The sequence below is a fragment of the Anopheles merus genome, chromosome 2R, assembly GCF_017562075.2.
Source record: "Anopheles merus strain MAF chromosome 2R, AmerM5.1, whole genome shotgun sequence".
NCBI lineage: Eukaryota > Metazoa > Arthropoda > Insecta > Diptera > Culicidae > Anopheles > Anopheles merus.
The window spans coordinates 10,627,066-10,654,388 of NC_054082.1; the positions used below are offsets into that span (position 1 = coordinate 10,627,066).

Genomic DNA, 27,323 nt, shown 5'->3' on the forward strand with positions numbered 1-27,323 from the left:
TGCACGTTTGTAAACAAAGAGCGAAGCCACCTGTCAAAAGCACCGCGCGCCATACGCCGTTCCGGGAAAGGCAGACGAACAATTCAAAACCGCGCACATCGTGGTGGCCATTTCGCAAACCACTATCGCCGTGTAAGTAAGTGCCCTTGCTGCTGTGCTAATGCTGCGTAAGAAGCTTAAACTAGACGAGCTATCACCAGCCGCCGGACTGCCGTGTGTGCCCATCGGTGAATTCTCACTTTCCCAGTTTGCAAATGTACCGAAGGCAAAACTGGGCGCATCCAATGTTCCCGCTGAAACTGGTGCCAAAATACAAGAGAACCAAACGAAACCGGAACCAACGACCGGTACAGTAGCCGTACCAGCTATGAGTAGCGCTGGCCCGCTTCCATACTGGCAGCAGGTTTACCAGATCGAACGAGAACTTTCCGCAGCACTGCGTCAAGTTGCCCTGCCGTGGGATGTGGCCGCCTGCTACGATCCAATCGAGTACGCGGCCGAGATTCACTGCGCCTATTTGCAGCGGTTTCTCGACGGTCCGAAGCCGATACTGTTCATCGGCATGAATCCAGGGCCGTGGGGCATGTGCCAAACTGGGGTGATGATAATCATTCATTCATTCATTTGTTTTAGTAATCCAGCGGCTGGGAACGACTCGGGAATACTAATACCTCTTTCGCTACCTTCTATTACAGGTACCATTCGGTTGCGTTCCGGCCGTGCGCGACTGGATGGGATTGCGTGGAACGGTGTCGAAACCATCGCCCGAGCTAGCTGCCAGACCGGTGGAAGGATTGGCGTGCACGCGCGAGGAACAGAGTGGAAAGCGCTGGTGGGGATTGTTCGAAGAGCTGTGCGGCACGTCGGACCGCTTCTTCCGGTCCTGCTTCGTGTACAATCTGTGCCCGTTGGCGTTTTTCCACCAGAGCGGACGAAACATAACGCCCAGTGAGCTGAAGGTATTGCTGAAGGCCCAAAACGTCCGCTGCACTCTCCGTTCTTATCGTCGATATTTCCTTCTTTCTTGCTCTTTTAGGGAAAAGCAAAGGGAGAAATTCAATCCATCTCGGAAGCATTCCTGGCAAAGGCATTAGCGCTGCTAAAACCGACCGTTGTGGTATCGGTTGGACGGTACACGGAGGATCGCATGAAAACGCTCACCAAACAGAACCGCCTAGATCCGGCAGTTGTTACGCACTGTATGCCGCACCCGAGCCCTCGCAGCCTGAACAACACAAACTGGCCGGAGAAGGCCAAAAGCTGGCTCACCGTGCACGGTATTATGCCCTATCTAAGCGCACCGGGTCAAGAAGCGCCCAGCAGCGACTAAGAGTTGCAATTATTGTTACCTCTCTATACGAACAAGTATTCTCCTTCCACAATCGTATTACTACTGCAACACGTGAACTCTCTCTTCCCACCCTTCGTACCAATGGAACGCTTTATGGAGGACGCCCTGCAGCAGGCTCGCATCGCAAACGACCTCAAGGAGGTTCCGGTGGGCTGTGTGTTTGTGCGTACGGACGGCCAAACCGAAACGATCATTGCGCGCGGCTGCAATTTGGTGAACGAAACGAAAAACGCCACCCGGCACGTGGAGTTCATCTGCATCGATCAGGCGCTGGAGTATGCGCGGCAGCAGAACGTGACGCCGCCGGAAGCAATCTTCAGCACGGTGACCGTCGTCGTGACGGTCGAACCGTGCATCATGTGTGCGGCGGCACTGATCGAGCTGGGCGTGAAGGAAATCATCTACGGCTGTCGGAACGATCGGTTTGGCGGCTGCACCGTGCTCGATGTGCCCGGTTTGCTAAGCGCCACCGTCCCGATACGGGGCGGCGTCCGTGACGCGGAAGCGATGGAGCTGCTGAAGGAGTTTTACAAAGGCGAAAACCCGTCGGCACCGGTTCCAAAGCCAAGGGCTAAAAAGGCGTGACAACGAACGCTCCTGTAAGAAAACTGTAAGCAAAGCATTAGGATTAAGTTTTAGAATTATATTTGCTTCAAGAGTGTGAAATCACAAAGAATTTGTATTAAATGAAATAATACTAAACGAACGCATGTTTGTTTTGTCAACTATTTTGTGTCATACGTGTGGAAATTCCACTTTATTAATCTTTCTCGCGCCAGAAAACCACAGAAACTTATTGTACTATAAAACCAACGCGATGCTCCAATGCGCCCCTATCGGGCGCGTCGGAATGGATGCTGTGTTGTGACCACATGCCAGCGTGATGCCAGCGACAGTATCACTAATATTCACATCTTGACCATCTCACAGCTTCTTACTCTTACAAGGTGATTTGTGTACATTTCGAGCATCGAAAAGATAAGCGTCATTTTTGTGTTTTTGTTCAATTTTTTTCCGTTGTCCCTTTGATTTCTCGCACTACCGATCGAAAATTACGTTCATCTTGTTTGGGGTTTCTAGCCTGGCACCATTAAAAAATGGGCAATCACTGTCTCAAACCCGGTCGGTTGTGTAAAATGCGGATTCGTAATAGTAGCGCAGTACAACGCCGCGTTATAAATACCTAACTGTAACCAGGTGCTCGCTTGTTGCGTCTGTCTAAAGTCAGCCAAGGGCAGCGCGCTTTTTGCACGTATTCTCTTTCTGGACAGCATCACAAATGTGCTTCGCCTGGCATCCCGTTAGTGTACCGGTGGAAAATACCCAAACAACTGGCCACTTGCTTTTGTCAACCATTCTGTATTCAATCTTACGTTATAAAGGTGCATCGGTGCAGCCTGCATGCGGATACGATAGAACGATGCGCACACGCCACCACCACCATCGCCGGGCCCATCGTGGCAATAATAACACAGTACATTACACTACATCTCATTTGTGGCGTGTTTTAAACCCGTTCATCGTAAACTTATTTTATTATCGAATCACATTGATCACCCCGTTTGCCTCTGCCAGTGTCTCCGCCACCCTCGTAAGCGCTTTGATTGGCTTTGTTCCACCACACAACAGGACCGTGACATAATCGACCCCTTCTTCTTCCGCAATAATAATATTTACTTTTGCGTTTTTTTTTCTTCACATTCTTTTGTTCTATTTTTGTTCTTTTGCTTAAAAAGAAACAGCTAGCTTTCCAGCTCGCTTGTTTGTTGTTAGAGAAAAAGAGAAATCACATGTCATTTTGCATTGTCGCATTGGTTTTGTTGTTTCTATTTTATACTTTATATTTATATGTATAGTTGTACAGTTGTAAATTATGCGCTACGTATAGTGTTGTGGGGTTTTTTTTTCATTAATCCTCCGTATAAATATCTCATTACTTTCCCGGCGGTTTTTTTTTCTTCCTCCTCTGCTTTTTTTACTATCTCCCGGGGGCTCCTTTTTGATTCCGAAAAAAACTCCATTTCTGTTTCACAAATTGTTGCATACTTTTTGTTAATTTTACAATGAAACGTTTTTCCATTTTTTTATTCTTCTTTTTCTGCTTTTTTATGATTTTGTTGCTGCTTTCAACAAACGACTTCAACAAACAACATTCGAAAGTTTATCCTTCTTTCCATTACAGCTATTATTAGTCTGTGCTCAAATTGACTTAAGCAACTTAGGCATAACCAAACTTTACATTTCACGTCCAAACCATTTGCGATGTTTTCGTGCTGGTTATGGTTAAAAACATAAATAATTTCTGCTAAGTAGCAGCATACGCAACGTAGCGCGGTTCGATAAAAACAAAACGGATCACATTCGGTGTTACCGCGTAAAAGGCGCGCGCGTCCATATTTCACAGTGTGTACGAACACACACACACACACTCAACAACAACATACGTGCTGCCACGGGATTAAGTAAAACAAAATGTTCAATCGATCATCGCACGCATGCGACGGGGGACAGCATTACGCGTCATTTTCGCGCAATTCGAGTGCTTACAGCAATTCTCAAATATTGAGAACGCGGCTGGAAGCTTGTTCGAACACGGATCTGATACCGTCAGCTCGGTAGCAACCGAGTGGTTAAGCATAACATTAAAACCTAAAAAAAGCATTTGGTTCGTCGTCCAGAGGAACCGTTACTAAGCATGCTAGGGCAATAGGTCGCAGATCACTCAGCCTTTGGCTCGCTGCTGCTCGCTTACTAACTCTAGGGCGGAGGAGAGGTGCCACTTCACTCCACTGCAAGCGATGGCCGCGGGGAGGGCGAAAGCAGCTGCTGCTGCTCGTCGTCCTCATCCTCGCCGTCCTGCTCCTGGTCGCTGCTATCGTGCGCCAGTCCGTTCGCCCGCGGACTGCCACCGTTCATGAGGGGCGAGAGTGGTGCCAGCCCGTTCATCATGCGGACGCCATAGGCCCGATCCACCTCCGCCATCGGATCCATCACCATTGGTTCGTCCCGCTCGTCTCGGTCGTCGTCGTCGCTCATGCTGCTGGCACTGCTGCTACTGCTGCTGCTGCTGCTGCTGCTCGAGCTGGTGCTGGAACTGTCCGACTCGCTGTCCTCGCTTGTGCTACTGTCCAGGGCCGGTAAACGTTGCTGCTGTTCTGCTACGTCCATGCGATCGAGCGATGCCGCGTTGGCCGTCGGCACACCGTACCGTGGCGATGACCGTGCCGACAGTAGGAATCCCATACGCGTAGCGTGCTCTAGCTGGCGGCGCAAATCTGTGTGGTTGAAGTGTAAAATGAAGTGTAAAACAAAGACCGCGGGTTACTTCAAGATCGAAACCAAATAATTATGGAATATATTTTCATCACAAACATTGAATAGTTGCTAATCTGTTTAAATCTGTTTAAATTTCTTAATGAAATAAAGTCAATTTATTAAACTTTTTTTTTTAATTTAACATTCAAGTACTTTGTCGTTAAAACTGTACTTGAATAATATCAATTTAAATCAACCGCAAAGGAAAATAATATTATTGCTTGTTCAACAGTAAGTAAAGTGGTATTGTAGATGAACAAAAGCATAGAACCACAAGCCGTTTGAAATTATTTATTAAAACATCCATCCTTTTACGAACGGTTGTCTATTACGCATCAATTTTGTTCATCCCTGTCCCTCCCACAACACGTGGAAGTGCTTCGAGATCGCCAGCGAGTCCTCCCCTCTCCTACTCACCTATATTTTCCCGCTCCAGCACCTTCACACGCTCCTCCAGCAGCCTGCTCCGTGCCGCGCCGCTGCCATCGTCGCCACGTTCGCCATCACTGCCCGCCACCTTTGCCATGTTTCCGCCCTCACAATCACCTCCTCCACCTCCGCCTCCACCTCTTCCTCCACCAACACCACCCTCGCCGGTGACGCCGTTGCGGCGCACCAGCTGCTCGTACTCGATCGCGAGCTTTATGTACTCTTGCACGAGGTCCGGGTGGCTGAGGCTTTCCAGCCGCTCGAAACGCTCCCGCTCGTACACGCTGGAGAACTCCTTCGTCAGGAAGTCCTCTTCATCCTCTGGGAGTGAGTAAAAATAATTTTCTTCTGAATCTATCGAAAAACTAGAATCGCGTGTTCTACCTGACGGCGTGAGCACTTGCGGCATGTGGTCCTCCATCAGGAAGCGGTTGGTGTTGTATGGCACTAGCGGTGGCTGGTCGGACTTCAGGAACGGTGTGATGCGGCGCGAGGCCGCCACCGAGTAGAGATGGCGCCGTTTGTTGCAATTGTTCTCCGCACCGCCACCCTGTCCGCCCGGGCGGCCTCCACCACCACCACCACCACCCGGTTGCCCCCCGGGAGGACACTGAAACTTCCACTGGGTCTTGCTGTACGGGCGGTTCGAGCTCGATTTGCCGCGGTTCGACTTGCGACGGCGGTTTTTGCGCCGGCAGCGCCCCTCCCCAGTCCGATTGCTCATGGTGGCCGCTGTCGCCATTGGCACCCCCGTACCATTGCCCTGATAGCTACCGACACCGGGTTGCCCCTTGCCATCACGGTTAGCTTCCGACAGTTCATTTGAATCCTGGCGCGAAACCAAACCGCCACTACGACGACCATCATCGTCCAACGGTCGCCGTCCTCCATCTTCGCCAGCCGCCACACTAGCGCCCCCATCGTTCGCAGTGGCGGCTGGCGCAACCATCGGTGCGACGGTTGCTGCGCTCGACGACGAGCCGACCACATTCGGCTCGCAGCTTCCAGACGACTGTGCGGCCTGGCTGGGGAGCGCATCGACTTCATCGCACTGCCGCGTGAAAGCCATGCTTTCCGCCGTCTCCATACTGTTTTCAATCGACATGCTGCACTCGACTGCTCAATCACACACTAAAATGTTCTTTAATTTTGCACGCTCAAAACGCTCACACACACACACACACACACACACAAACTTTGCTCACTAAAATCGTTCACTAGAAACATTCAACTTTGCACTAAAAAACACTGAATGTAGCTTTTCCACCGTCGCCATATTCCGAAACGTGCCGTCCCGGTTGCGCATGTATGCAGCTGCCCCGCTCGCACGCTCGCACAGTATACACGGGTTAGTTGCTTCTCGCTTGCGCCGCTGCTGTTCTGCTCCGCCCGTGCTGTCACTTTCTCCCTTGCCGCACGGACCAGGGCTGTAGTGTGTCCAGCGAGCAGCAGCCAAAAATGTACTTTTTCAATATCCTCTTCTAAATTTATAACACGACCTCAAGTGTCTTTCACTATCCTTTTCCAATCCAATCTCACGAAACTATAGAATTTTAACGCTTTTATTTAGCAAAAAGTGCACCTCCGTTCGCGCAGGCTACACCCCTGACCGTCTTCACTACGCACTTTTCGGTGCAAGGGCACGCAGTAGCGAGAGAAAAAAAAAAACTTCAACCAAGAATGTACGATGCCTTCGCGGATCGGTGGTTTGTGCTTTTGCTCAGAGCTGTACCGTCCTGATGCTTACTACTCGACTGGTGGCAACAGAATGCTTCGGCATCTGTTCGGTGCCCGTCTGTAGCTCGGTTTGCTGTTTCCCTATGCCCGCGGTCGACACTCACAGCAGATGCACTCGACCATTGTGCTTCTCTCGCTTTATTCGAGCGTTTGTGCTCGCTCGCTCCTGTGTACGGGGTGCCGGGTAGCAGAATGACGTCACGGTAGACGACGAACACTCGCTGTGGGAATGGCTCAGCTCGCCCATTTTAGTTGCGGCCGTTCTTTTTTTCTTCTTCTACATTTGCTGTACTCATTTGCTTTACTCTTCTTTCGGGTAGTGTTGCTGGCGAGTGAGGGAAAGGTGCGAACGATTCGTACCAATCAGCTGCGGTGGTCGTCCAGTGATGATGCTTCCGATTTCGTAGGCCTGCTATTAATAAACGCGTGTGTGGTGGCGGTACCCTGCACGGTTTGGCGAGGCGGAATCTGTGGACGCGCATCTCGCACTCGCTTCAAGAATCGAGTCGCTACCGTTGTTATGCTGAGGGTGAAAAATTCATTCATCGGTGGTGTACGATTTTATTTTGTTATACTTAAAAAAACTAGACTAATTGCATTTTATCAACAGTTAGTTATACTTTTGAAATGTTGCAAACGGTTTAAATTTAAAACTTAATTTAAAAATTTTTTATTACAATTTCCCCTCTAGGTGGATCAGCCCGCAGAAGGTATGACACAATTTCACCGACACAGACACACACACACACATACACACACACACACACGTACACATACACAACGGAACCGCTTCGAAATAGCGTTTTAAGATAAACACGGTTCCGCCGTGTGTCGTACAGGGGGCATGTAAATCAAGCAGTACTGGCAAGGAAGAAGGGCAGAATCTAACCTTCCCAAAGAACGGTTGAACGAATGAGCAGGGGGGGGGTATAAGGGAGGGAATAGAATCACAACACAACAACAGAAAGTTTGCGAATTCGACATGGAACAAAGATATCAAAGCTGGAAAAACGGAAAGGGTACGGTGAAAAGATCTAGCACAGCATACAGAAAGAAAAAAACCCACACGTTGTTAAATTGAGCATATTAAAATGACGGGAAAAAACACGAAAAATGCATAAGTATTTTTTTACTCCTCGCCCAACCGATTCTGTTAGTCCTTCGTTCTACCCCACCTACTCGTCACGCGCGCGCGCTCTCTCTTTCTCTCGCTCGCTCTCTCTCTCTCTCTCGCTCTCCCTCTTTCTCTTCCATCTTTCCACTCTTGTGCTGTTTCTCGCTCACACCACACTCGCTTCGCTTCGAGTCCAATTGTCTCTCGTGGTGCGTTTTGTTTATTGTTTTTTTTTGCACGTTCTCTCTTCTTGCTGCCTCCTTCACTGAGCCGCATTTCACTGGACGATTTTGTGGCCGTTTTTCCTCATTTTTTTCTTCTCTCTAACGATGGCTGTTTCTACTTCTTCTTCCTTTTTCTTCTCCTTTGCTGTGGCAAGCAATTTCAAGGCAACACTTTCGCTATTACCTCGTTTGGCAATTTATCGTTCGAACCCCCCTTCCCCTCATTCTTTCTCGCGCGCTCTCTCTAACACACTCTTTCTCTCTTTCTCTCCAACTGCCCGCTCGTTACCTGCTTCACCTAAACGTGCCTTGCTGCTGTACCCTAAAATGTTTGAGGCTGGAATAGCACGAATGCGCTAGAGTGAACAGGCATGAGCGGCGGTGGAGCGTGTGCGCGAGAGAGATAAAGCGAGCGCACACAAACGCAACGGAGCGAGTAGGTGCAAGAGAAAAAAGGATGCGCTGCTACTACCTAGCGAAGCCAGGCTCCACATAACCAGTGCACACACTCACACACTTACACACACACACACACACACACACACACATGGTCACGCCGGCCGGGTTAAAGGGTGGTAGGGTGGTTTGCTTCGATGGCTTTTCGGTAACAGGCGTTATTTGTTTCCCTCGAGCGACCTAAACAGCAGTTAAGTACCTACCCTACCCCAACATGACGATGCTGATGACTTACCCATGCCGAGTTACCCCACTGCCCGGTCCACGTCTCGTTAGCCTTCTCGTGCTACTAAATTCCGTGAACGTGCATTAATCCTCTTCCTACCGGCAAATCAAAAAGCGAACAAGTGTCACCCGGGCGTTTGACACCGTGCCATCGATGCCACATGTAAATGATGCGGGTTGGGGTAGAATAAAATCGAACCAGAAAGGAACCCGTACGAACTAGTCGACGGCTGCCGATGACTGCCACCCCTCCCCTGGCTGTAGTGCACATACACACGTCAAAACACGATGAGTGCACTTAACCATCGATTGTAACGGGTCGAGGGGGGAGGACGAGAGACGGTTTGAGCGGGTAGGGCACGAGGCGGGTGAAATAGCAGTTGTTGAATGATCCGTACGATGCCAATCCGGTACGGACGAAGGTGATCGCGGGATTCGGATCGACCGGCGTTACAGTGAGCAGGACTCAATCTTGTCTCAACGTGAAAATACACGCGCTCAGCTGTGGGATGTACACGCGTGTATCTGTTTACTACTGTTGTACTACTTCTACTACAGCGAGCTCTTAACCAAGCCTACTAGACTTAGTTTCTAAAGCCCTTGCCGGAGAATTCCGTTCTTCCGATGGGAAACGATGCACTGCTGGGCTTGTAGTAGCCAACGCGTCTACGCAATCGAGAAAAGGCGGGGATGAAATAAAAATACTAGCAATGTACTAAGAACTAAAAGAGGAGGAAACTGTACTCACCCAACCAGTAGGCCTCTTAATGACAGCAGAATTTGCCTAATATCGTAAGCAACGCGTACATTATAGCTCCAATTCATCCCCCTAAAAGCTCCAATTCAAATGCACCCCATCTTCATACGCCATGGAGCCACCCCAATAGTGGAAGGGGGGGTGGAAATGGGTGGACTTTCTCGGAAAGAAAAAGAAGTCGGAAAAGCATCCCAGTAGGACGGACGTCGCGTCGTACCAGAAGCGGCAGCAGCACTTTATAACCGCATCTAAGCAGGCCGCACGTGCGTGCGTGTGTGTGTGTATGAGAAATGGAGCTTCGCTACGCGTTATGAGTGTACGGTGCATGTGGGTTGCGGGAGAGACGGTGCATTCTTTTTTTTTTTGCTTTTGCTGTTGCTTTTTGCTCGGCGCTTCGTGCGGTGCATTTTATTTTTATTTTTGCCACACGGGTTTTGCGCCCCCGTTGTGTGCTTTTGTTTTCGCACCATCGACCGTGCGTGGGGGTGGCGGCCGACGACGATGACGACGACGCATGATGATGCTACGACATCGGCCTGTTCGCCCTTTCGGCCCCACCCCCCCAACCGCCGAACGTCGCTACATGTGTATCGACGCGCGTACACACTGGACGAGCGGATGGTGGTTACTCTCGTGAGTTTTTCCCTCTCGTGATCACAGCCAGCCGTGTGTGTGTTTGTGAGCAGGCCGCGTAAACGGAAAGGGCTGACAGGCAGGGGGGGGGGGGGCTTCGAGTGGTAGGGGAGAAACTGATGGCTTCCCTACTCCCCCTGTGTACCATCATCACCATGAAACGCTCGTCAGGCCCGTGGGCGGTAAATGTTGCTGCCGATCGGGACAGGTCGTCGGGTGGTCTTCTAACCGACTGAGCAATTTTATGTTTGTTCCAATGCTCTTGAAACAATCGAAGCGAAGCCCTTTTGACGGGGCAATACCAAAAATAGTTTATACGAAAAAATCACCTTTTTTTGGTTACATTTAATCTCCCCGGGTTCCAAAATTTTTGCGCCCTGTTGGTGTTAATATTAGCTATAGTAGAAGCAAAGTTTCAAGTTATTGTATGAAACACATCAATGTTTTTCAATACCTTAAAGTGGAATATTTATTCAGCAGCAACAAAAACATGTCCTCCCGCTGCCGTACTGTGCGCAAAAAAAACCCAATAATCTAGCAAGCGTGGAGACAATCAAGGAATGAGACGATAACGTCACACTTGCGCCACTACCTTCCATCTACCCCCAATCCACGCTTATCTTCCTTCCCTTCCACCATTAAGCGTAGGTTTGTAAAGGGGGTTTTATTTGTCTTTTTCTTCTCCACACGCTCGAAAAACCTTCCCCACAAGTTCCAATCGCATTGCCCGACCGGTGCCATTGCTGGCAAATTGACGCCATTCTCCAGGTTTCTTCACACACAGGTGTACACGGCTGCCGTGTATGCTGTTGGGGGGGCATAGGAGGCGGCGCTGAAAAACACTTCCGAGTGGAGAGGGACGGCTCTCCCCCCCCCCCCCCCCGCGCGCTGCTTTTGCTCGCTGGGGAGTAATTAAAATGGATATGTTTTGTCCCTGATTGACGTCGTAGAGGAAATGGTTCGCTGTATGGCGTAAGTTGTGTGTGTGTGTGTGTGTTTCATGCATTGAAAGAGCATAGTTAAGGGTATGTTGGATGAAGCTTTTTCAGCTCTAAGGTAGGAGGAGGAGGCCTCATCTTCAATGCGTTAAATCTCCTTTCACCTTTGAAGAATCATCAAAAAGCTTAGTGAAGCATTGGAAATGTACTTTAAGCGGTTGAGAGCCATCCGTTTGCTGGCTGGCGCAACATCACAAAGGCATCAGAGGAATAGCCGGTGTAAAATACTAAATACCGCCGGACAACTTGTTTGCATGCCTTCTACACCACCTTTGCCCACCAGAGAAGAACGATCGGGCGACAATTTACTGTTTAAGCTACCCTATGCTTGTGACCCTACTCGTGACGTGTGCCCTACCATGTGCATGAGATAGTGGTGATTGGTCTATGCTTCTACTACAGGTACAGGTGGGTCTAAATACCTCACCGTACATGTTCCCTTTTGCGGACCACTCTAAAGTGGTCGGCGGGCTTCCGTAGGGGCTGCATAGCTTATTTGGGCACTGTTCAACAATCTCCTCTCCTTTCCAGCGTTCGAGACTGGATCAGTCAGACCTTGAGATGGCAGCGTCGCACCAGATTAGATGTTAGCTACACCAGGTGTGTGTGTGTGGACATTGGAATTCGCCAGTGCATCAAGAGTTAGTTACGTTTCAACATGTACGATTTAGTGCATATTTAAAGACAACTTTGAAGAGCGATTGGTTCAATCGAAAAAGTGAGGATTTAGTCCTAACTGCATATGTGGCAATGTAGTTTCTTGATATCACTATTATCTTCATATCATCAACCAACTGATTGGCTACAGACCTGTCTAATGGTTGCTTATGACATCGTTAGATGTTGGGCCACTGAAAACAACTGAATTTCTGGTGCGCTTAATATAGGTACTCACTTTCTTTAAGCTTGCTGTTTCACACAAACCCGGGCACGAGCAGTACGTTTGCGTCCTTGAAGGTTAAAACACAACGCCAGCCAGTTCCTATAATAAAAAAAAAAACAGCACTCACCCATAGAGGGAACCCGCCAGAAGCAGGAGCCAGAAGAAGCAAAAGGCGGAGGTAATTGTCAAACGAACTAAACGATTTCCGATTGTGTTGCACCCGGGTGCGGGTCGGGCATACATGGTTGGGCTTAGTGGAATGCTGGAATTGCTTCACTTGCCGTCACTTGTTTGGAGCATCGACCTTCGCGCCACCACCCTTCCATACCCTCCTACATCGACAATCACATCGCATGACAGCTTTTTGCACGGTGGTGCACTGAGAGTTCTGGATCGCGGGCACGCGACGTGGGGATAATATATCGCCCGGTGACGTGCCGTGACGGTTTTGGTCAGAACAACCCCCACCGGGCCTACAAGCAGGGAGAGCGCAAAATTTGTCACAGTGGAAACAATAGTCGCCTTTACTAAGGCAGGCGACACTACCTCCGCCAACGGGTTGGCTTTGTTGTGCCGGATAGGGAGATGTCTGATGTTTGCGTTGTTTTGCAAATGCGCCTTTTTGCTTCCTCAGCTACCAGCGGACCAACACCATCAGTGCCCGATCGTTTCTTTGCGCATCGCCTATCGCCATCGACGACTCTTCGTTCCAGGTCCCTTCCCCATTCCTATCGGTTCTTGCTGCGTGCTCGACCAGCTCGGCATAGTCATCGATTAATGGTTGAGAGAGAGAGGCTTACTCCATGCGTACTTCCGCCCCAAACGGCGGTCGTCATCGGTCCTGGTGTTTATAAAATTAAATCGCGATAAAGACGTTCATTCCACCGTAAATCGGGTGTTCCAATCGTATCATTCCAGTGGAAATTTGCTACCGAACATGTGAAATTCCGACTCATACGAAAAAAAACACACATACCCACGCAGGCAAAGGGAGGCAATATCGCTAAACAAAACAAACATAAAATATCTTCCGACAGTGGGGTGTGGGTGTTAGAGGGGGAGGGGGGAGGGGGGTCGGTAAAGGAGGGTGAGTGATTGGGAGGGGTGTGTCTCTTTTAAGCTCGATGCCTCGAAGCGGCCTGCGAGCGAGAATTTACCGTCGCTCGGTACATAAACAAACGGCCAGCAGCCACGTTCAAACATACGTGCGTACGCGTAGCAGCCGTCGCGCAACGCCACCATAAACACCCCTCATTGGTGGTGCTACTGCTGCTGCTCGATGTGCCGTGGCCATATCCTTGGTTGGGGGTTTATTTTTTCTTTTACTTTGCTTGATTCGTTACTTGTTTTCTTCGCCAAGTCGCCTAATCAATGGCAAGGCTCGGACGCTGTAAATGGCATCAGTTTTTTTTTGTTTTGCAATTACAAAATGAGCTTAGAAACTGTGTTCTATCGGTGAATTCTTAAATCTTTCACGAAATATTGGAGGAAACGGTTTGCATGGAAGTGAAACGATACCAGCAAAACAAATAGAAGAAAGTAAACAAAGCCAAAAACAAAGAATATAAACAAACAAACATAAAACATACACAAATACAACCGTAAATCACGCGTGAGCGCGTCTACGATTACGAGCCGTTTCTGGGTAGATTAGACCCAATAGGGCCGTTCGAATCCGTCTTGGAATGCAATGGCTATTCATGCGCCAAGCTGCCAAATTTAGCATTGTTGCTGTAAAGTGTGCAAAAAAACACACATTAAGAAAGGCATAAGAAAGAAAGGAAAATTTCTCAATGTCAGCGAAACAAAGAAGAAGGAAACTACAGTAGGAAGTACAGCGTAAAATGGGCAAAACATCAAAGCAAGACACGGTGGGGAGAGCGTAATTGGAACATGCTCCACATCGAGAAGGATGGATAGAGTTATAGCGAAACAAATGCACGAAACGATAGCGCAAAAGCAGAACATAAATACACGCCTGCTGCGTGTGTGTGTGTGAGGTTTGTTTTGCTTTGTTTGATAGCTGAAGTAGTTTTTGGGCAACCCAAGCAAGCGGCGGCTGCATAGAAGTGGCGGTAAGAAGGGAAGAAGAATTGATGTTGCGTTTAAACTTTTGCTTTTTACGTTGGTGTTGTTGTTGTTGTTGATGTGGAATCTTCGCTGCCCCGCACGATGTTGCGTATAATCCTCCCGCCGTTCGTGGCTTACTGCGATGTGTTTGCTACGTACGTGGTTCGTTGGGGTGGAGTTTTTATTTTTTACAGTGCGCTCCAGAATTTAACCAACCGAAAGTTTCCGTTGGTGTGCAGTATTGGAACATTTAAAAGCGAACGTTTTTGAACAATGTAGTCCAATCACATTGATGAATTTCTAAAGTCGATTTAATGAAAAATAAAATTACAAAAATGCGTAATGTTTGATGTTGTCTATTTTTCTTCCTTACTGTACTATTACTATCTCACTTTGGCTCGTTTCCTGTTCATGCCTCTCTTTCCCATTTCCGAGCGCAAGCTGCCTTCCGTGCTTCATCCCGTGCTGCACGAAACTATAGGACGCCCTTTCCACTGCACAAACCCCGCAAATAAGCAAAACAACTCCCCCCACAACTGACCAACATCGGGGCCCCATGGGCGATTCTTGGCGCAGCACTGCCCCCAACTCAACCTGCTGCTGCCTTTTTTTTTGGTATTGCTGCTGCTGACCAGCACGAGACAAACAACCGAAAGGGGCCCGCTTATGACGTCGCGGGCAGCCTCCTTCTACCACCGTCTACCCCGTCCACAAACTTCCCTAGCCGAAGGGTGGTGGAGAACCACGGGCAGTTATACCGGATTTTATGTTTCTTTTTTTCTGTTTGGTTTTGTTGTTCATGACTGAATTAAAGACAGGCGAAATGCCGTCTGCTCGCGCACCGTCGCGTTCGGCAGGTTCGCTCGGCTTGCACGGTATCACTGTTTTTGCCACCACCACATCGATAGGCGTTGTGTACACATAGCTATGTAGTAGGATGCTATTAGTACCACCACCATGGCAACCTTGCAAACAACGATGGGTACGCACGATTGCATAGTCGCCAGCGGCGTATAACGTTTGCTGCGGGGAGTGAACTGGCGAAGAAAGGTCGTAAAATCTCAAACCGTCCGGAAGAGGGGTTTAGTATATTGTAGGAAATTTTTCCTATTTTTATGCTTTTTTAAACACATTAAGCACTGATAGTTGGCAGTGATTTTTAGGAAAAGGGGCAATTTAAATGCTTCTTCTTTGGCTCAACAACCGATGCCGGTCAAGGCCTGCCAACACACTTGTGGGGTTGGCTTTCAGTGACTTATTGATTTCCCCCCATAGCAGGATAGTCAGTCCTACGTATGGCGGCACGGTCTATTTGGGGCTTGAACCCATGACGGGCATGTTGTTAAGTCGTACGAGTTGACGACTGTACCATGAGACCGGCAGGGGCCGAAATGCTATACATTTTAAAATATGAAAATACGAAATTCTGTAATGCGTTGTTTAATAAGAAGGTTTAAATTTAGGCCCCTGCCCTCCCTATGTACGCGACGCCTAGGGTGATAAATGGTTACGTTATCAGGCGATAACACCAAACAGCACGCTGCTCCATTCCCACCCCTTCTCAATTACAACCCCTGCCCCCCCTCCTCCTACCGGAAAGAAAAAACAGCTGTAATCACCCCGTTCCGAATGGCACTGCAACGCGCTCATGACGATTGGGTGGTGGCAAGGGGTGTTGACATGCTGTACTTGCTGTGGCGATCCTCACCCACACACACACACACACACACATCCGTGATTCGCGATGCAACACGGATTCGCGAAACTGCAGACAAAGGCGTTTCCGATCAATGGTAAACTGTGGAGATCAAACGTTGATAAGGCGAAGTGATGTGGTAAGTGCGGCGGGTAGGACACATTACATTCAATTTGGCGACTGATAAGCTGGACGATGCTCTTTCGCATTCATAAAGAAGATCGCGGACAAGGCGATGCTCATTCATGCCAATCGGACAATGCTGAGTGATACGAAGAAAAGTGCTGACTTTTCAGGCTTGCAGTGATAGAGCGTTGGTAAAGATGGCATGAAAACAAAACTCCTCATTGTTGCTTGTTTTTCTTTCTCCCTTTCACACTGCCTTTGTTCGATGGGGGACGGATTCAACTGGCTCTGGAGCATTCGGTATTTATTAATAATTTTCCGTAGCATTATGGGAGGCCGGTCTCCCAAGGTCGGTAAGTTCAAAATTAGACACGACAGGCTTTAAAACCTCGCCGGGAGGATCCAGTGGCTGTCAATAGTCAGTTCTATCAGAAGACCTGTTTGAGTTTACTTGGGACTATTCTAAAATACTGTTTCATTTGGTATGGTTATAAGGCTACGTAATAGAAATTCACAGATAAAAAATAAATTCTGGATGCGTGCAAAGACTTTTTAACAGCCACATTTTCAGGTGCGTCTTTAATGCACGAGATACATCCAGAGAGACTAATTATAAAACTCGTTCTAAGCCTGGGCAATTCTAAGGTTTTGGAGCTGATCCCAAACTCATGCCAGTGTTAGAGTTCTTGTGGATTCCTGGAACACATCCTGAACTCAACTCGGTCCAGAAACTGAACCTTAGCCCATCCCGTTTCTGGAGCTCAAAATTAACTTATTGCAATTCGAGAACTTTACCTGTTATGAACCGAGCTTCTCTGGCAAGCCATGCGAAGGATTGGCCCTCGCAAGAGTCGCTGCGGAGGAGAATCAAACGGCGGACTTTTGGACAGAGTTTTTGACATTTTGCCTACCAACCAGTACTTCCCGCTAGTTCCTTCTGATCCAAAGGTTGGGAAGCCTATGCAGTCGGAAGGGGGTGTTTAGCTAGGAAATCCAGGGAATCTGTCCTGCTTCGGATGTTGGAATGCAAGTCGCTAACTCCACGAGCTTGTGCGTTTGAATCTCCGTTTATTGGAAACATGGCCTACTTTTATACTAAGTGTTACCCTTGCACGTTTACCCGATTATCCGCTTGGGGTGGATTGTTCGGGTTTTCAGAAAATTCTTATTGTGGCGTGGAAGAATTTGGAAGGATAAAACAATGGTTACTTGGATTAGGATAAGCTAATTGGTGAAGGAAGAAATTCATTTACGCGTACGTAACAGTCAGTACCTGTCTCAGTTAAGGAACGGATCGCAAAAATGCACCGGTCCAGGAACCAATACAGCACCTACTTCAATCATGTCCCGGACTCCGCAACTGGTGCAATCATCATTCCCGGCAGCAGCTGTTGGACAAATTTAGTATAGAAATTTAGCCTAATATTTACTGATATTTGTTAATAATACTGACCAAACTTGTAGAATTATAATTATAATGCATCCAATACAAAGATCATCGTTTATAATGACATTGGAAGAATTTGTTCGCCTTCGCCTTAAGCCATCTCTCACTCTGAGTCATATGTTCCTTTCGGTAGCGAAAACTGCCCACTAGAATGTCAAGTTCTTTGTTTGTAGCTTCGTTAAAAAAATAATCCCACAAAAACAGTAAACAACCGATGGGATTGAGAGTGTTATTATCAGCTTCATCAGCCCAAAGCGCGTAGGAAGTATTAACACGTGTGTTGCACACTGTCGTCGTCGTGTCGCCGTCATTCTGTCTCCGTGCAGTTAAGGTAAAAACTCTTTTCACCAGGTTTTCCACCAATCCACCTCCACCGCATCAAACACGCGACCAGCTCGGCAGAATCGGTAAAGCTATGGCACAATATAGTGCAGCACAACGCTGTACTATGATGGCTACACACACACACACACACACACACACACACACACACACACACACATACGGCATAGCAGGGCAACTGTGACCGAGGTGAGTTGTAATGAGTCTCGGCGGCTCTGGTCACCATCTGCTTTCGCTAGGGGGTTTGGTCGAAAACCCTCCGCGCACGCCGCGCGTTTCGGTGGTCGATTTACAACGGTGGAGTGGAGTGGATGGATTTTCACGACGGATGTTGCAAACGTGGAAAAGCGAAACCGTGCCCACGGACCCTGCCAAGGTGCAGAAAGACATTGCCGGGGGTTTGTTTTTGGATGTTCGTTTCATAAAATTTGAATTTATTTAAGCACACAGCTGATTCACAGCACAGCACAGATTCTACTCTTTTTCAACTTAAAATTTCGATTTGTTTCGAGTGGCACGGAAATGCACACCCTTGGGTACGGGTTTGCAATTCCACTCCCCATACCCCGCATCCTTTTTCCCCCTCAACCCCTCTACAAAGTTTAAAATAACTTCAAACTGTTGCCCGGGTACAGCGCCCACACCGACCAAAACACTCACCCGTTGTCGTTTGACTTTTCTCGAGCCATCGCGGTCGCAAAACCTGGTCAAACGTAATGGCCTGAAAGCTGAAAAGGAAAACTCTTCACGGTTCGCCGGCACCACCCGGCTACAACAACAACGGGAACAGAGCGAAAAAATGACTGGAAATTGCCGCGGACAAATGATGAAATGCGGTGGGACGTGGGCCAAGTTTGGAATGGCCGCACTATTAGAAACAAAAATATAAGAAAACATAGTTTTTCTGTAGGTATCTGTGTAAGAGAGAGAGAGAGTGTGTGTGTGGTAACCACTTGGAACAAGAGTTGTTACCGTAAGGAAGGAAATATTGGTGGGTCTTTTCTTATTTTTTTTCCTTCCAGTTGTGAAAATGTGGCCATAGCAAAGACGGAAAGAATTAGGTCAGTGGCGACGAGTTGCACAAACACCGCTTCAACACCTTTCCTCCGTACGTTCTTGCTTGGATATTGACGGAAAACGGTGGGCAAAGTGAACAAAGTAGGCGGGTTGGACGGTTTTCAAGGGTAAGAAAATAATTTTCCATCCAGTGTTGTTTTTTTTCAAAAGTTAAATGTCGCCCAGGACGAGAAGATGAAGGAGGGAGTAGTGTCCTGTGGGGGGGGGGGGGGGGGGGGTCACTGGGCTAAACCTCCCAACTCTCACACACACGCACACCGAGGCGCTAAAGCCAGCACTCGCGGGGATCAAAACTTTTCGCATGATTAATTACCTTCCCATCGAAACAGCATGCTTGTGTGTGTGTGTGTGTGTGTGTGTGTGTGTGTGTGGGGGGGGGGGGGGCAACAATCCAAGGAGCCGCAGGATCGAGTTGTTTGTGCTGAACGGAGGAAGTACACAGAAAGAAAGAGAGGGAAAGAGAGGGCAAGAACGAGTGAGCAGTAGTTGGAGAAGTGAAGAGGATAGCAGTGTGAGCGCCGATGGGGTAGAGAAAGGAGAAGCCACCCAAGGGTAGTTGGAATTGGAAAAGGTGAAAAATCATCGCGATAGCAAAAACAAGCCGGCTAGTCGGAAAACTTTACTCTCGCCAGCGCGGTGGTGATAAATTGAAGTGAAAGACGTGAGGGGGGGGGGGCGCCTGGTGAGGAGGTGGGGTGAATTATTTCAGTTCATTAAACGGTTCACGCAGTGTACTCGGGTAAGGGTGAAGTAGTACAAATTCTTAAGTAGTAAAGCTGTTGTGTTTTGCAGGCGGTTTAGGCGTGTCTCGGAAGACTATTAGTAGTCGAGGGAAGTAAAAAAAAAAAACTTCCTCATGCTGAAAGCAGTGAATGAAGAATTGCCGTAAAACAAATCACCAAAGACGGGAATACTAGTTTCAGCATTAACTAGATCAATAGCCTTGTTATTTAAAGGAAAATAACGACTATCTATGCTTCAAGTCCTTTACCAGAACTCCACAGCATAACAGCAAATTTTTCACTTCAAATTGCGCCGCGAAGTTGTAATTTCAACGTAAAGAATATTACTCTTCCTGGAAGTGATTAGAATGATTATGATTCGGACGAAAATGCAATTGCAAATGCAAAAAAAAATCTTGTTAGTCTCTCAGTCAGTCACCACTTTAAGGAACAATTCAATGCACCTGTCTCGCGGGAAATGATATTTCGTGTGACACTATATCGATTGCATCATTAATATCGGCCAAAGATCATTTACATCAGTAACATTCGAAGACTTGTTTAATGGTGCTATGATTACTAACAACCAATTTTCAATGTTGGTTGATTTTGGTTTATTAACAGATACTTATTATTGCAATAAAAGAAGCGTTAGTGAAAGAGGTAAGAGTAATGTGTTTGAAATGCCTTTTACTTTTCGTATTGCAAGGTATCGTGGTATCATCTCAGCAAGCCATCGAGCTATCGATCGATCGTCTTCGAATGGGCGCAAGAGATGACGATTTAACATCGCACGTGCAGGAGTGTATGTGCATCTTTTGTTTTGATGGCTCAATTGTTTGAGATTCGCTTTTTACATTTATTCAGGGAAAAGAATCCAGAAAGTGTCACAGAGAATGAGGCTATTTGTAGTGCATGATTTGCTAATGGATTTGATAAAGAGCGACTTAAAGATTCAATTCTCCATATCGTCTCTTTTGCCCTGAGAATTGAACAGAGTGAGTATTCGGCATCTCTGTTTCGGCTCTCAAACATCACCCATCTCCTACCCAAATGATAATGACACGAACTCTACCCCAAAGCATACCGTTGGCCTGGGCATTATGGTCGACAATCTGAGTCAATTAGTTCCGATGGTCAGTTGAATTTTACGATCCACAATCTCGCATTCGATTGCATACAGGACGCGAAGCTGGTACTGGATGATATTTAAGCGAGCCTCTTCTCGCCACTTGCTGCGCGTTGGTCGGAGAATAATCTTGAAGGTTGTCCCTTCGGCCATCCAGAGAACTATCCAGCGGTAAGATAAATCCCTACAAATCGACACATATGCCTTCCCTTGCCGCTAGTCCTGCCGCGTGTCTAAGCCCGGGCTCGGTTGTAAAGATGTTCGAAACGGTAGTAAAACCAGCCACAGCTAAAAGGGCATTAAATTATATGTAAAACCATATTCCCTCTGCTCATTGCCTCGATGCCTGCTGAACCATCGTAAAGTTTCGCTTTTAAAACGCTCAACGCTCAAGCTCCAAGTGCTTTGCTGTTGCTATTGCTATTGTTGTTGTTTGGTCGTCTATCGGGCAGGCACATGCACGCACCTCATAGGCCGGTGAAACTTGGCTGCATCTCGGGGTCCGCTGCATTCGCGATGCGCGTCGTTGCGTTGCGGAGGCGTGAAGAATCGGCATGTGTTTGCAAAATTATGGACGATCGTGTGGACAGCAAGTGAGGGTCAGCGAGTGGTGGGTAAAGATCGCGATCCTTGAAAATTAACTGCCGCGAGAGAGAGAGAGAGAGAGAGAGAGAGAGAGAGAGAGAGAGAGAGAGAGAGAGGGAGAGAGAGAGAGCGTTCGAGATCACTTTCGCGTCCAGGGATGTTCAGAGGTTGCTGTTTTCTCTTCCACACAAGGCAGGTCAGATTCTGGCAATGAATTCTGCCCCCAAATGCCGGGTCCATTTTACGACTCCCAGGGTGTGGAGCACATAAAACCCGCAACTGGTCAAAAGGTGAGCACCATGGGTGTCAAGATCGTGACACTGGTCGTTCGGATGGAACAAGAACAGGAAAGGGGGAAGGATTGGAAGATTCCACAGAGGCACCCCCGGGAATGCACTCAATGTGCTGACAAATCATGCTTCGGATGGTTACCACTTTGGTGACAGCGAACGTTACAGTCACAGGGCAAGATCAGCAGCGACTGTCTGTTTGTTTTTTAACCCATTCACGAAGTTGAACGAGTCTGTTTGGGGGAACAAATGGAAGGTGTCAATGTGACGAATGGGTTAAGAAAAAAAAAACAAGAAAAGAAGAAACTCCATCAGCGCGGCACGTGATAACGTGTTCGGCTGCAAGGCACCAGAATTGCATCGGACACTTCCATGGCGCGTTTTGGGCGCGGTGCAGTCACATGGCCGGGTGGGTGGGTATGGGCAGCAGCAGGAAAGCCAAAAGCTGCCGCTGGGTTTCGAATTTCGCGCATGAATGTGTCGTTTTTTTGTTTTTGTTTTTATGGTTACCACAACGCAACGATCCTCGGCGTAACGCAACGGTGATCGGCAACAAAGACAGAACCGTGCAAGGTGCGAGAGACGGAAGAAACAAAAGCAACAGCGCGGGGAAGAAAAAAAAAGGTGACACACTGAAACACCCCCCTCCTTCTCCTCCCTTTTCAACAACTCACCGTGCAATACGTGGGTCACACTAAAAGTCAATGGCCGCTGGTAGCGCCCGCACGGGCCACCCCTAAAAGCGCCACGGCCAAAAAGCGATCACTGTTTCACTTGTTGTTGGTTTTCTTCGCTTTTTTTTTAGTGGTGGAAACTGTGTTACGAAAGAAAGTGCCATCGTTTTCGGGGTGCGATTGCAATCAACTCAACTCGACTCGTAAATGTGTGCGTGTGTGTGTGTGTGTGTGTGTTTATATGCTACAGCATAGCGAGCACGCAGCAGTCTGGCCGCCGTGCGTACGGATCAAAACAAAACACCACTAATAACTGCGCGTACTGTGGCTATCTCGCTCTCGCGCCTTCGAGTGAGCAGTTCGCAGCATGCTCCGTTTCAGCGGGCGCGGTTTCTTGATAAACCGGTGCGATGTGATGCTCGGTCTCGCTTTTACACACAATCGCGGTCGACCTTTTTTTTCTCCCACCGTGCGAGTAAAAGGACAAAGAGCAGCGAGCGGCGGGGTGCGGGGCTGCCGCGGTTATGCTGCTCGCTATGTTTTCGGCTCGGCCCGGTTTGTCGGCCTTCCGTTTTTGGACGCACTCCCCTACGTCACGTAGACCCGCGTGTCTTCTCCGGCTCGCCTGGGTTGTCTCTTTTCTGGCTACGTGCACGAACTGGCACAAGCACGACTGGCTCTCGATGATTTGTCCCATTCATCAACGTTCTTCTTGTTTTGCAACGCATCTTATGTGGGTGTGTGGTTTGTGGGGTGTTTTGTATGAAACAAAAATAAATCTGTTTTTGATTTATTAAATGAAAAAATCAACGACCGATATACAAATATACATTGGAGGTCATTTTTTGTGCAATTATTACGCTTTGCTGGGTTACTTTTCAATCCACCCCTTCTGCCTACCGATATTAGCTGCTGGAGCGAGCTTTTGCTGGAGCTGTTGACAGCTGGAAGCACAGTGGTTTCGCTTCATGTCAACATTGCAATTCAAATCTCTCTTTTACCAGCAAGCAATTAAAAAACTACATCGTCGAGCGGATTGCTATCATTCGTGAGCATTATTTATTATAAAATATCTCCTCTCGAGGACGAATAGCGATTATCTTCCTTCAAAACCTTCCAAACATCTGGCGGCTCCCGCTAGCTGTCACGAAAGCGCATACACGTCACACGCACAGCGCCACAGCTTTTGCTCCATCAAAACAACACACAGTCGATCGGGGGTGCCCTCCGGAGGGTTTTTTCCTGTGTTATTTACCTTACAATTCCTGCAACATTCCTGTCGCTTTTACCACCAGCCGGGATCGGTTTGTCTGCCCGCTTGACCCTCCCAGGGTGACGACACAGCGGTACAAAGGATGGGTTCCGGGTTTGTGTCCAACAAGGTGGAGGAATGCATTCGTCGCAATATTGCCTGGAAGGACTTGAGCTCGGACGTGCGAAAGGTAAATAGACCATCAACCCAGAGGTGGTGCGATAATTGGTGGGTGTGCGTGTTTGGTACGTGTGTGCCGTAATGGGGCTTCTCGCGCTTGTACTTTGTTGCAGGCTCTCAACAACGATGAGGCCGAGTATCGCAAACAAATTTTGGACTACAGCTTGCTCAACCAGCTTCGATTTCGTGGCAACATCGGTAAGCAGTGCTTTTTTGAGGCTGATCCGAATTAGTAGCGCTTGATGCGTTGCTTGTTTTTTATCAATCCCAACAGTGTACAGCGTGACGAAGAATGAGAAGAAGTACTACGAGCGGCTGGTGGAGGTGAACATACGAGCGCTCCACATATTTCCTTATCATCTGGCGGACGTTATCACGAAGGGATTGCGCGTAACACCGTTCAACTATTATACAGGTACTTCACAGGCGACAGTTGCCTGCCCGTGCTGGAACGCTGGAGGAACGCCCGTTTGCTTACGAACGTTATGCCCCACTCTTTCCAGACATGATTGCATTCCTGCTGACACACGACAAAAATTACGATGCACTGCCCAACTTTACCGCTGCCGATTGTTTGCGCGTGCTGGGCATCGGTCGCAACGAGTATCTGTCGATCTCGAGCGATCTCAAGTCCAGCTCGCCGCGCTCGTTCTTCAAAAAGAACCCGTACCACTTTCTGCCAAAGTTCCCGCGCACCGTGACGATGCATCCGTGGTGGATTGTCGAGATTGGCCACATACTGGAGAAGGACGTGGAGCACCTTAGCCTGGAGGAGATCAACACGATCGATCAGCTGATCGACTGTGGGCCCCAGACGGCCGGCACGCTCAACCTGGACACGGTGCAGAAGCTGTACCGCAAGGGACTGATCTACCTGGACGTGCCGATCAGCAGCGATGATCGTATTAACATACCGCCGTTGCGAAACTTCGTGATGAATCGGGTCGCGGGTGATTATTTTGAAAATTTGCTGTACAACGTGTTCGTAACGACGGACGAGCAGTGCACCATATCGGAGGTAAGTTGGTCGGCGAAGGACCGGTCGTGGCGGTTCCTATTGCTACATATTGTTTCTTGTACTGTTTGTTTCAGCTGTCACAGATTCTGCAAGTGCACATGGACACGGTGAAGCAGGCCACCTCGCTGTTCTGTCGGCTCGGGTTTGCCAAGATAAAGAATGCCTTTGCCGAGTTTAAGCTGGACGAAAGCTGGCTCCAGCAGCAGGCGGACGGTGGGGAAGACGCCGCCGCCTACAACTACCACGCGCTGCTACTCTCGGAAGTGCCGCTGGAAGTGAAACCATCGCCGGACGGCAGCACACCGACCGCGCCCTTCTTCCCTCCGTCCGATCCGTCCAGCCCCGCTTCACCGGTGCCGCTCACACCGACCGATTCCGGGGCACCGTTTGCGAAGGAAAAAACGACCCCCGAATCAACGGGTAGCGGCTTCCGTGCGGCGAAGCGCGTCGGCTTTCTGTTCGATTCCACGCTGACCGCGTTCCTGATGATGGGCAACCTGTCGCCCGGGCTGAAAACGCACGCCATCACCCTGTTCGAGGTGGGCAAACTGTGCGACGAAGGTATGGCCGATCTGCTCGAGGAGCTGGAAAAGGTGTCGATGCTCGATGCGGAATCGGAGGGCGAGGTGAGCCGCTACTTTAACCACGCGGTGCTGCTCCGGTCCACGATCGTGGCGCTGAAAAGCTCGCTCAAGATCGAACTGGACCTGCTGCGGCTGGAAAGCATCGAGGGGTTGGACGTGCAGACGCGGAATCGGCTGCTGGAGCGAAAGTACAAGTACCTGATCTCGGCGGCGCCGCTGTCCGGTTCGCTGTCGAGTCAGTTTACCATTCCATTTTTCGGCCAGTTTTACCAGAGCTCGGCCGATTCGCACATTTGGTCGAAGCTGTTCTACTACCACATGGGCGGTTACGGTCCACCGTCTTTGTTTCTAAAGAAGGGTAAGTTGCATGAGGAGGGGGGGGGGGGGTGAAGGGTACTTCGGAATGCTTAGAGTATTGCAATAATTTGGTAAACGTTTCGCACAGGTACCGTGTTGAAATCCTTGCCACGAATGTTTCTCGGCTATGGGAAGCTTCTGATCACGATTGTCAACACCGATTCGTATGTGTTGAATTCGGAGAAGTTTTACACGCTGAACGAGCACCTCAAGAATGAGTGTCTGCTTATTCAGGGATATGGTATCAACGAACCGGCCAAGGTTCACTACGAGCCGTTTCCGTTCGACATAAACGGTAGGTAGATTGGACGGGTTGGCTTAATCTAATACACAAGCAGTTAATCGTTTTACTCCATTTACAGACGAAGACAATCGTTGGGGACAGCATGCAGCTTGGAACGGACTGTCGCAGGTCGTGAATATGGAGAAAACGTTCGGTTATGTTACCTTCATCAACACTGGCGTTCCGGACCTGGGTTAGAATGGCGCTTGTACTTGCTAATATCATCAAAGCCACTAATCGGACTGTTTTCCAGGCTGCGACAATTATAATCCCTCCGTGGTACTTAAAAGAACGGGTGATAAGAAACAAAAGAATACAGCGAAGAAGGAAGAGCCAGAAACCCCCGATACACCACCAGCTTCTGCAGCAAATTCAGCGGAAGAGGATGATAGTACGGTGGATCGTTCGTCCACCACCGAGGATGGGAGCGGTGTGGTGGAGGAACTGAACGATAAGCTCGAACAGCTGCAAACTGCTGAATCGGACTCAGATACAGGTAGACATTAGTGTAATGCTTATTTTTTTGTGTTAGCATGTGTTAAGGTATCTTGTTTCTTTCAGAAATCTCGAGAAAAAATTCATTACAAAATGCAGCAGAGGTTGGTATGGGATATGCGCGAAGAAAGGATCAGTACACTAACGTTATTTTGTTTTATTTCCATTGCAGGAGTGGACCATACTGGACATAAACTTTGGTATTCCATTGTTTGACGTAGACTGCAACACCAAAATTTGCCAATACATTTTACAGCGCCTATGCATTGACGAAAAGTAAGTAAATGTACATGAACAATGCAGCTTTGAGGGAATAACAATGCAAATGTTTTTTTTCTCATGAATCTTTCCCTTACACAGCATATCAATGTTGAAAGAGGTAAATCAACAGATGGAAAGGAAATATCTTAAATTTATTTCCCAGTGTTTGGTAAGTTTCCTCTACCGTTGACCGAACTGTGGTACCTTATGTAAATGTGCTTAACTACCTTTTCTTGATTTTCAGTTTTTTGAGGACGAAAACATGGAACTAATTAAGGCAGGAAAGTATGTGCCAAAGCTACGCATCAATCTTGCATACGAGAATGGAAAAGTGCAAAGCTGGGACGGCAAATAATAATGATGGGCCCATGTGTGTGGTGGGGCTCGTCGCAAATGCCGTCGTTAACATTTTGATCCGAATCCTTCCTGCGCTCATGCAACCAGTGTATTCCAGTGTATTGTTTTCTTATTTTACGATGCAGAAAAATAAATCGATATAATCGACGACGGCGGAAACGCGGCAGTATTTTTAAATGCTACACATGTCTCACTTTATTGAACTGATTTTTCAAAAAGAGTGAAAAAATAACCCCTTTCTGTGACCACCCTATCT

The 27,323-nt window shown here is 48.3% G+C and overlaps 4 protein-coding genes and 1 long non-coding RNA gene across 6 annotated transcripts; 3 read left to right on the plus strand and 2 right to left on the minus strand.

Annotated features, from left to right (window-relative positions):
* On the plus strand, positions 1-1,330 carry LOC121589575 (single-strand selective monofunctional uracil DNA glycosylase). Its single transcript, XM_041908597.1, has 3 exons — positions 1-598; positions 696-959; positions 1,037-1,330. The coding sequence occupies exons 1-3, from the start codon at positions 161-163 to the stop codon at positions 1,328-1,330; spliced, it is 996 nt and encodes a 331-aa protein (XP_041764531.1). The 5' UTR covers positions 1-160.
* A 102-nt stretch (positions 1,331-1,432) lies between these two features.
* LOC121589577 (tRNA-specific adenosine deaminase 2) lies at positions 1,433-2,053 on the plus strand. Its single transcript, XM_041908601.1, has one exon. The coding sequence runs from the start codon at positions 1,433-1,435 to the stop codon at positions 1,934-1,936; it is 504 nt and encodes a 167-aa protein (XP_041764535.1). The 3' UTR covers positions 1,937-2,053.
* Positions 2,054-2,366: 313 nt separating this feature from the next.
* LOC121589573 (hapless 2) lies at positions 2,367-7,267 on the minus strand. 2 transcript variants are annotated; one of them, XM_041908594.1, is made up of 3 exons: positions 5,480-7,267; positions 5,084-5,416; positions 2,367-4,626 (listed from the first exon to the last, which is right to left on the minus strand). In XM_041908594.1, exons 1-3 carry the CDS (start codon positions 6,198-6,200, stop codon positions 4,133-4,135), a joined length of 1,548 nt encoding a protein of 515 aa, XP_041764528.1. In that variant the 5' UTR covers positions 6,201-7,267; the 3' UTR covers positions 2,367-4,132. The 2 variants fall into 2 exon arrangements, with proteins under 2 accessions (XP_041764528.1, XP_041764527.1); XM_041908593.1 differs by having other exon boundaries at positions 5,084-7,267.
* A 13,169-nt stretch (positions 7,268-20,436) lies between these two features.
* LOC121589449 lies at positions 20,437-23,198 on the minus strand. The gene is made up of 2 exons (XR_006004311.1): positions 22,281-23,198; positions 20,437-21,372 (listed from the first exon to the last, which is right to left on the minus strand). It is a non-coding gene; the product is annotated as an uncharacterized LOC121589449 (long non-coding RNA).
* Positions 23,199-23,328: 130 nt separating this feature from the next.
* LOC121589448 (protein FAM91A1) lies at positions 23,329-27,244 on the plus strand. Its single transcript, XM_041908390.1, has 12 exons — positions 23,329-23,722; positions 23,826-23,910; positions 23,987-24,127; positions 24,216-24,730; positions 24,805-25,672; positions 25,760-25,966; positions 26,034-26,147; positions 26,208-26,450; positions 26,516-26,553; positions 26,622-26,725; positions 26,810-26,879; positions 26,955-27,244. The coding sequence occupies exons 1-12, from the start codon at positions 23,636-23,638 to the stop codon at positions 27,063-27,065; spliced, it is 2,583 nt and encodes an 860-aa protein (XP_041764324.1). The 5' UTR covers positions 23,329-23,635; the 3' UTR covers positions 27,066-27,244.
* The last annotated feature ends 79 nt before the right edge of the window (positions 27,245-27,323 follow it).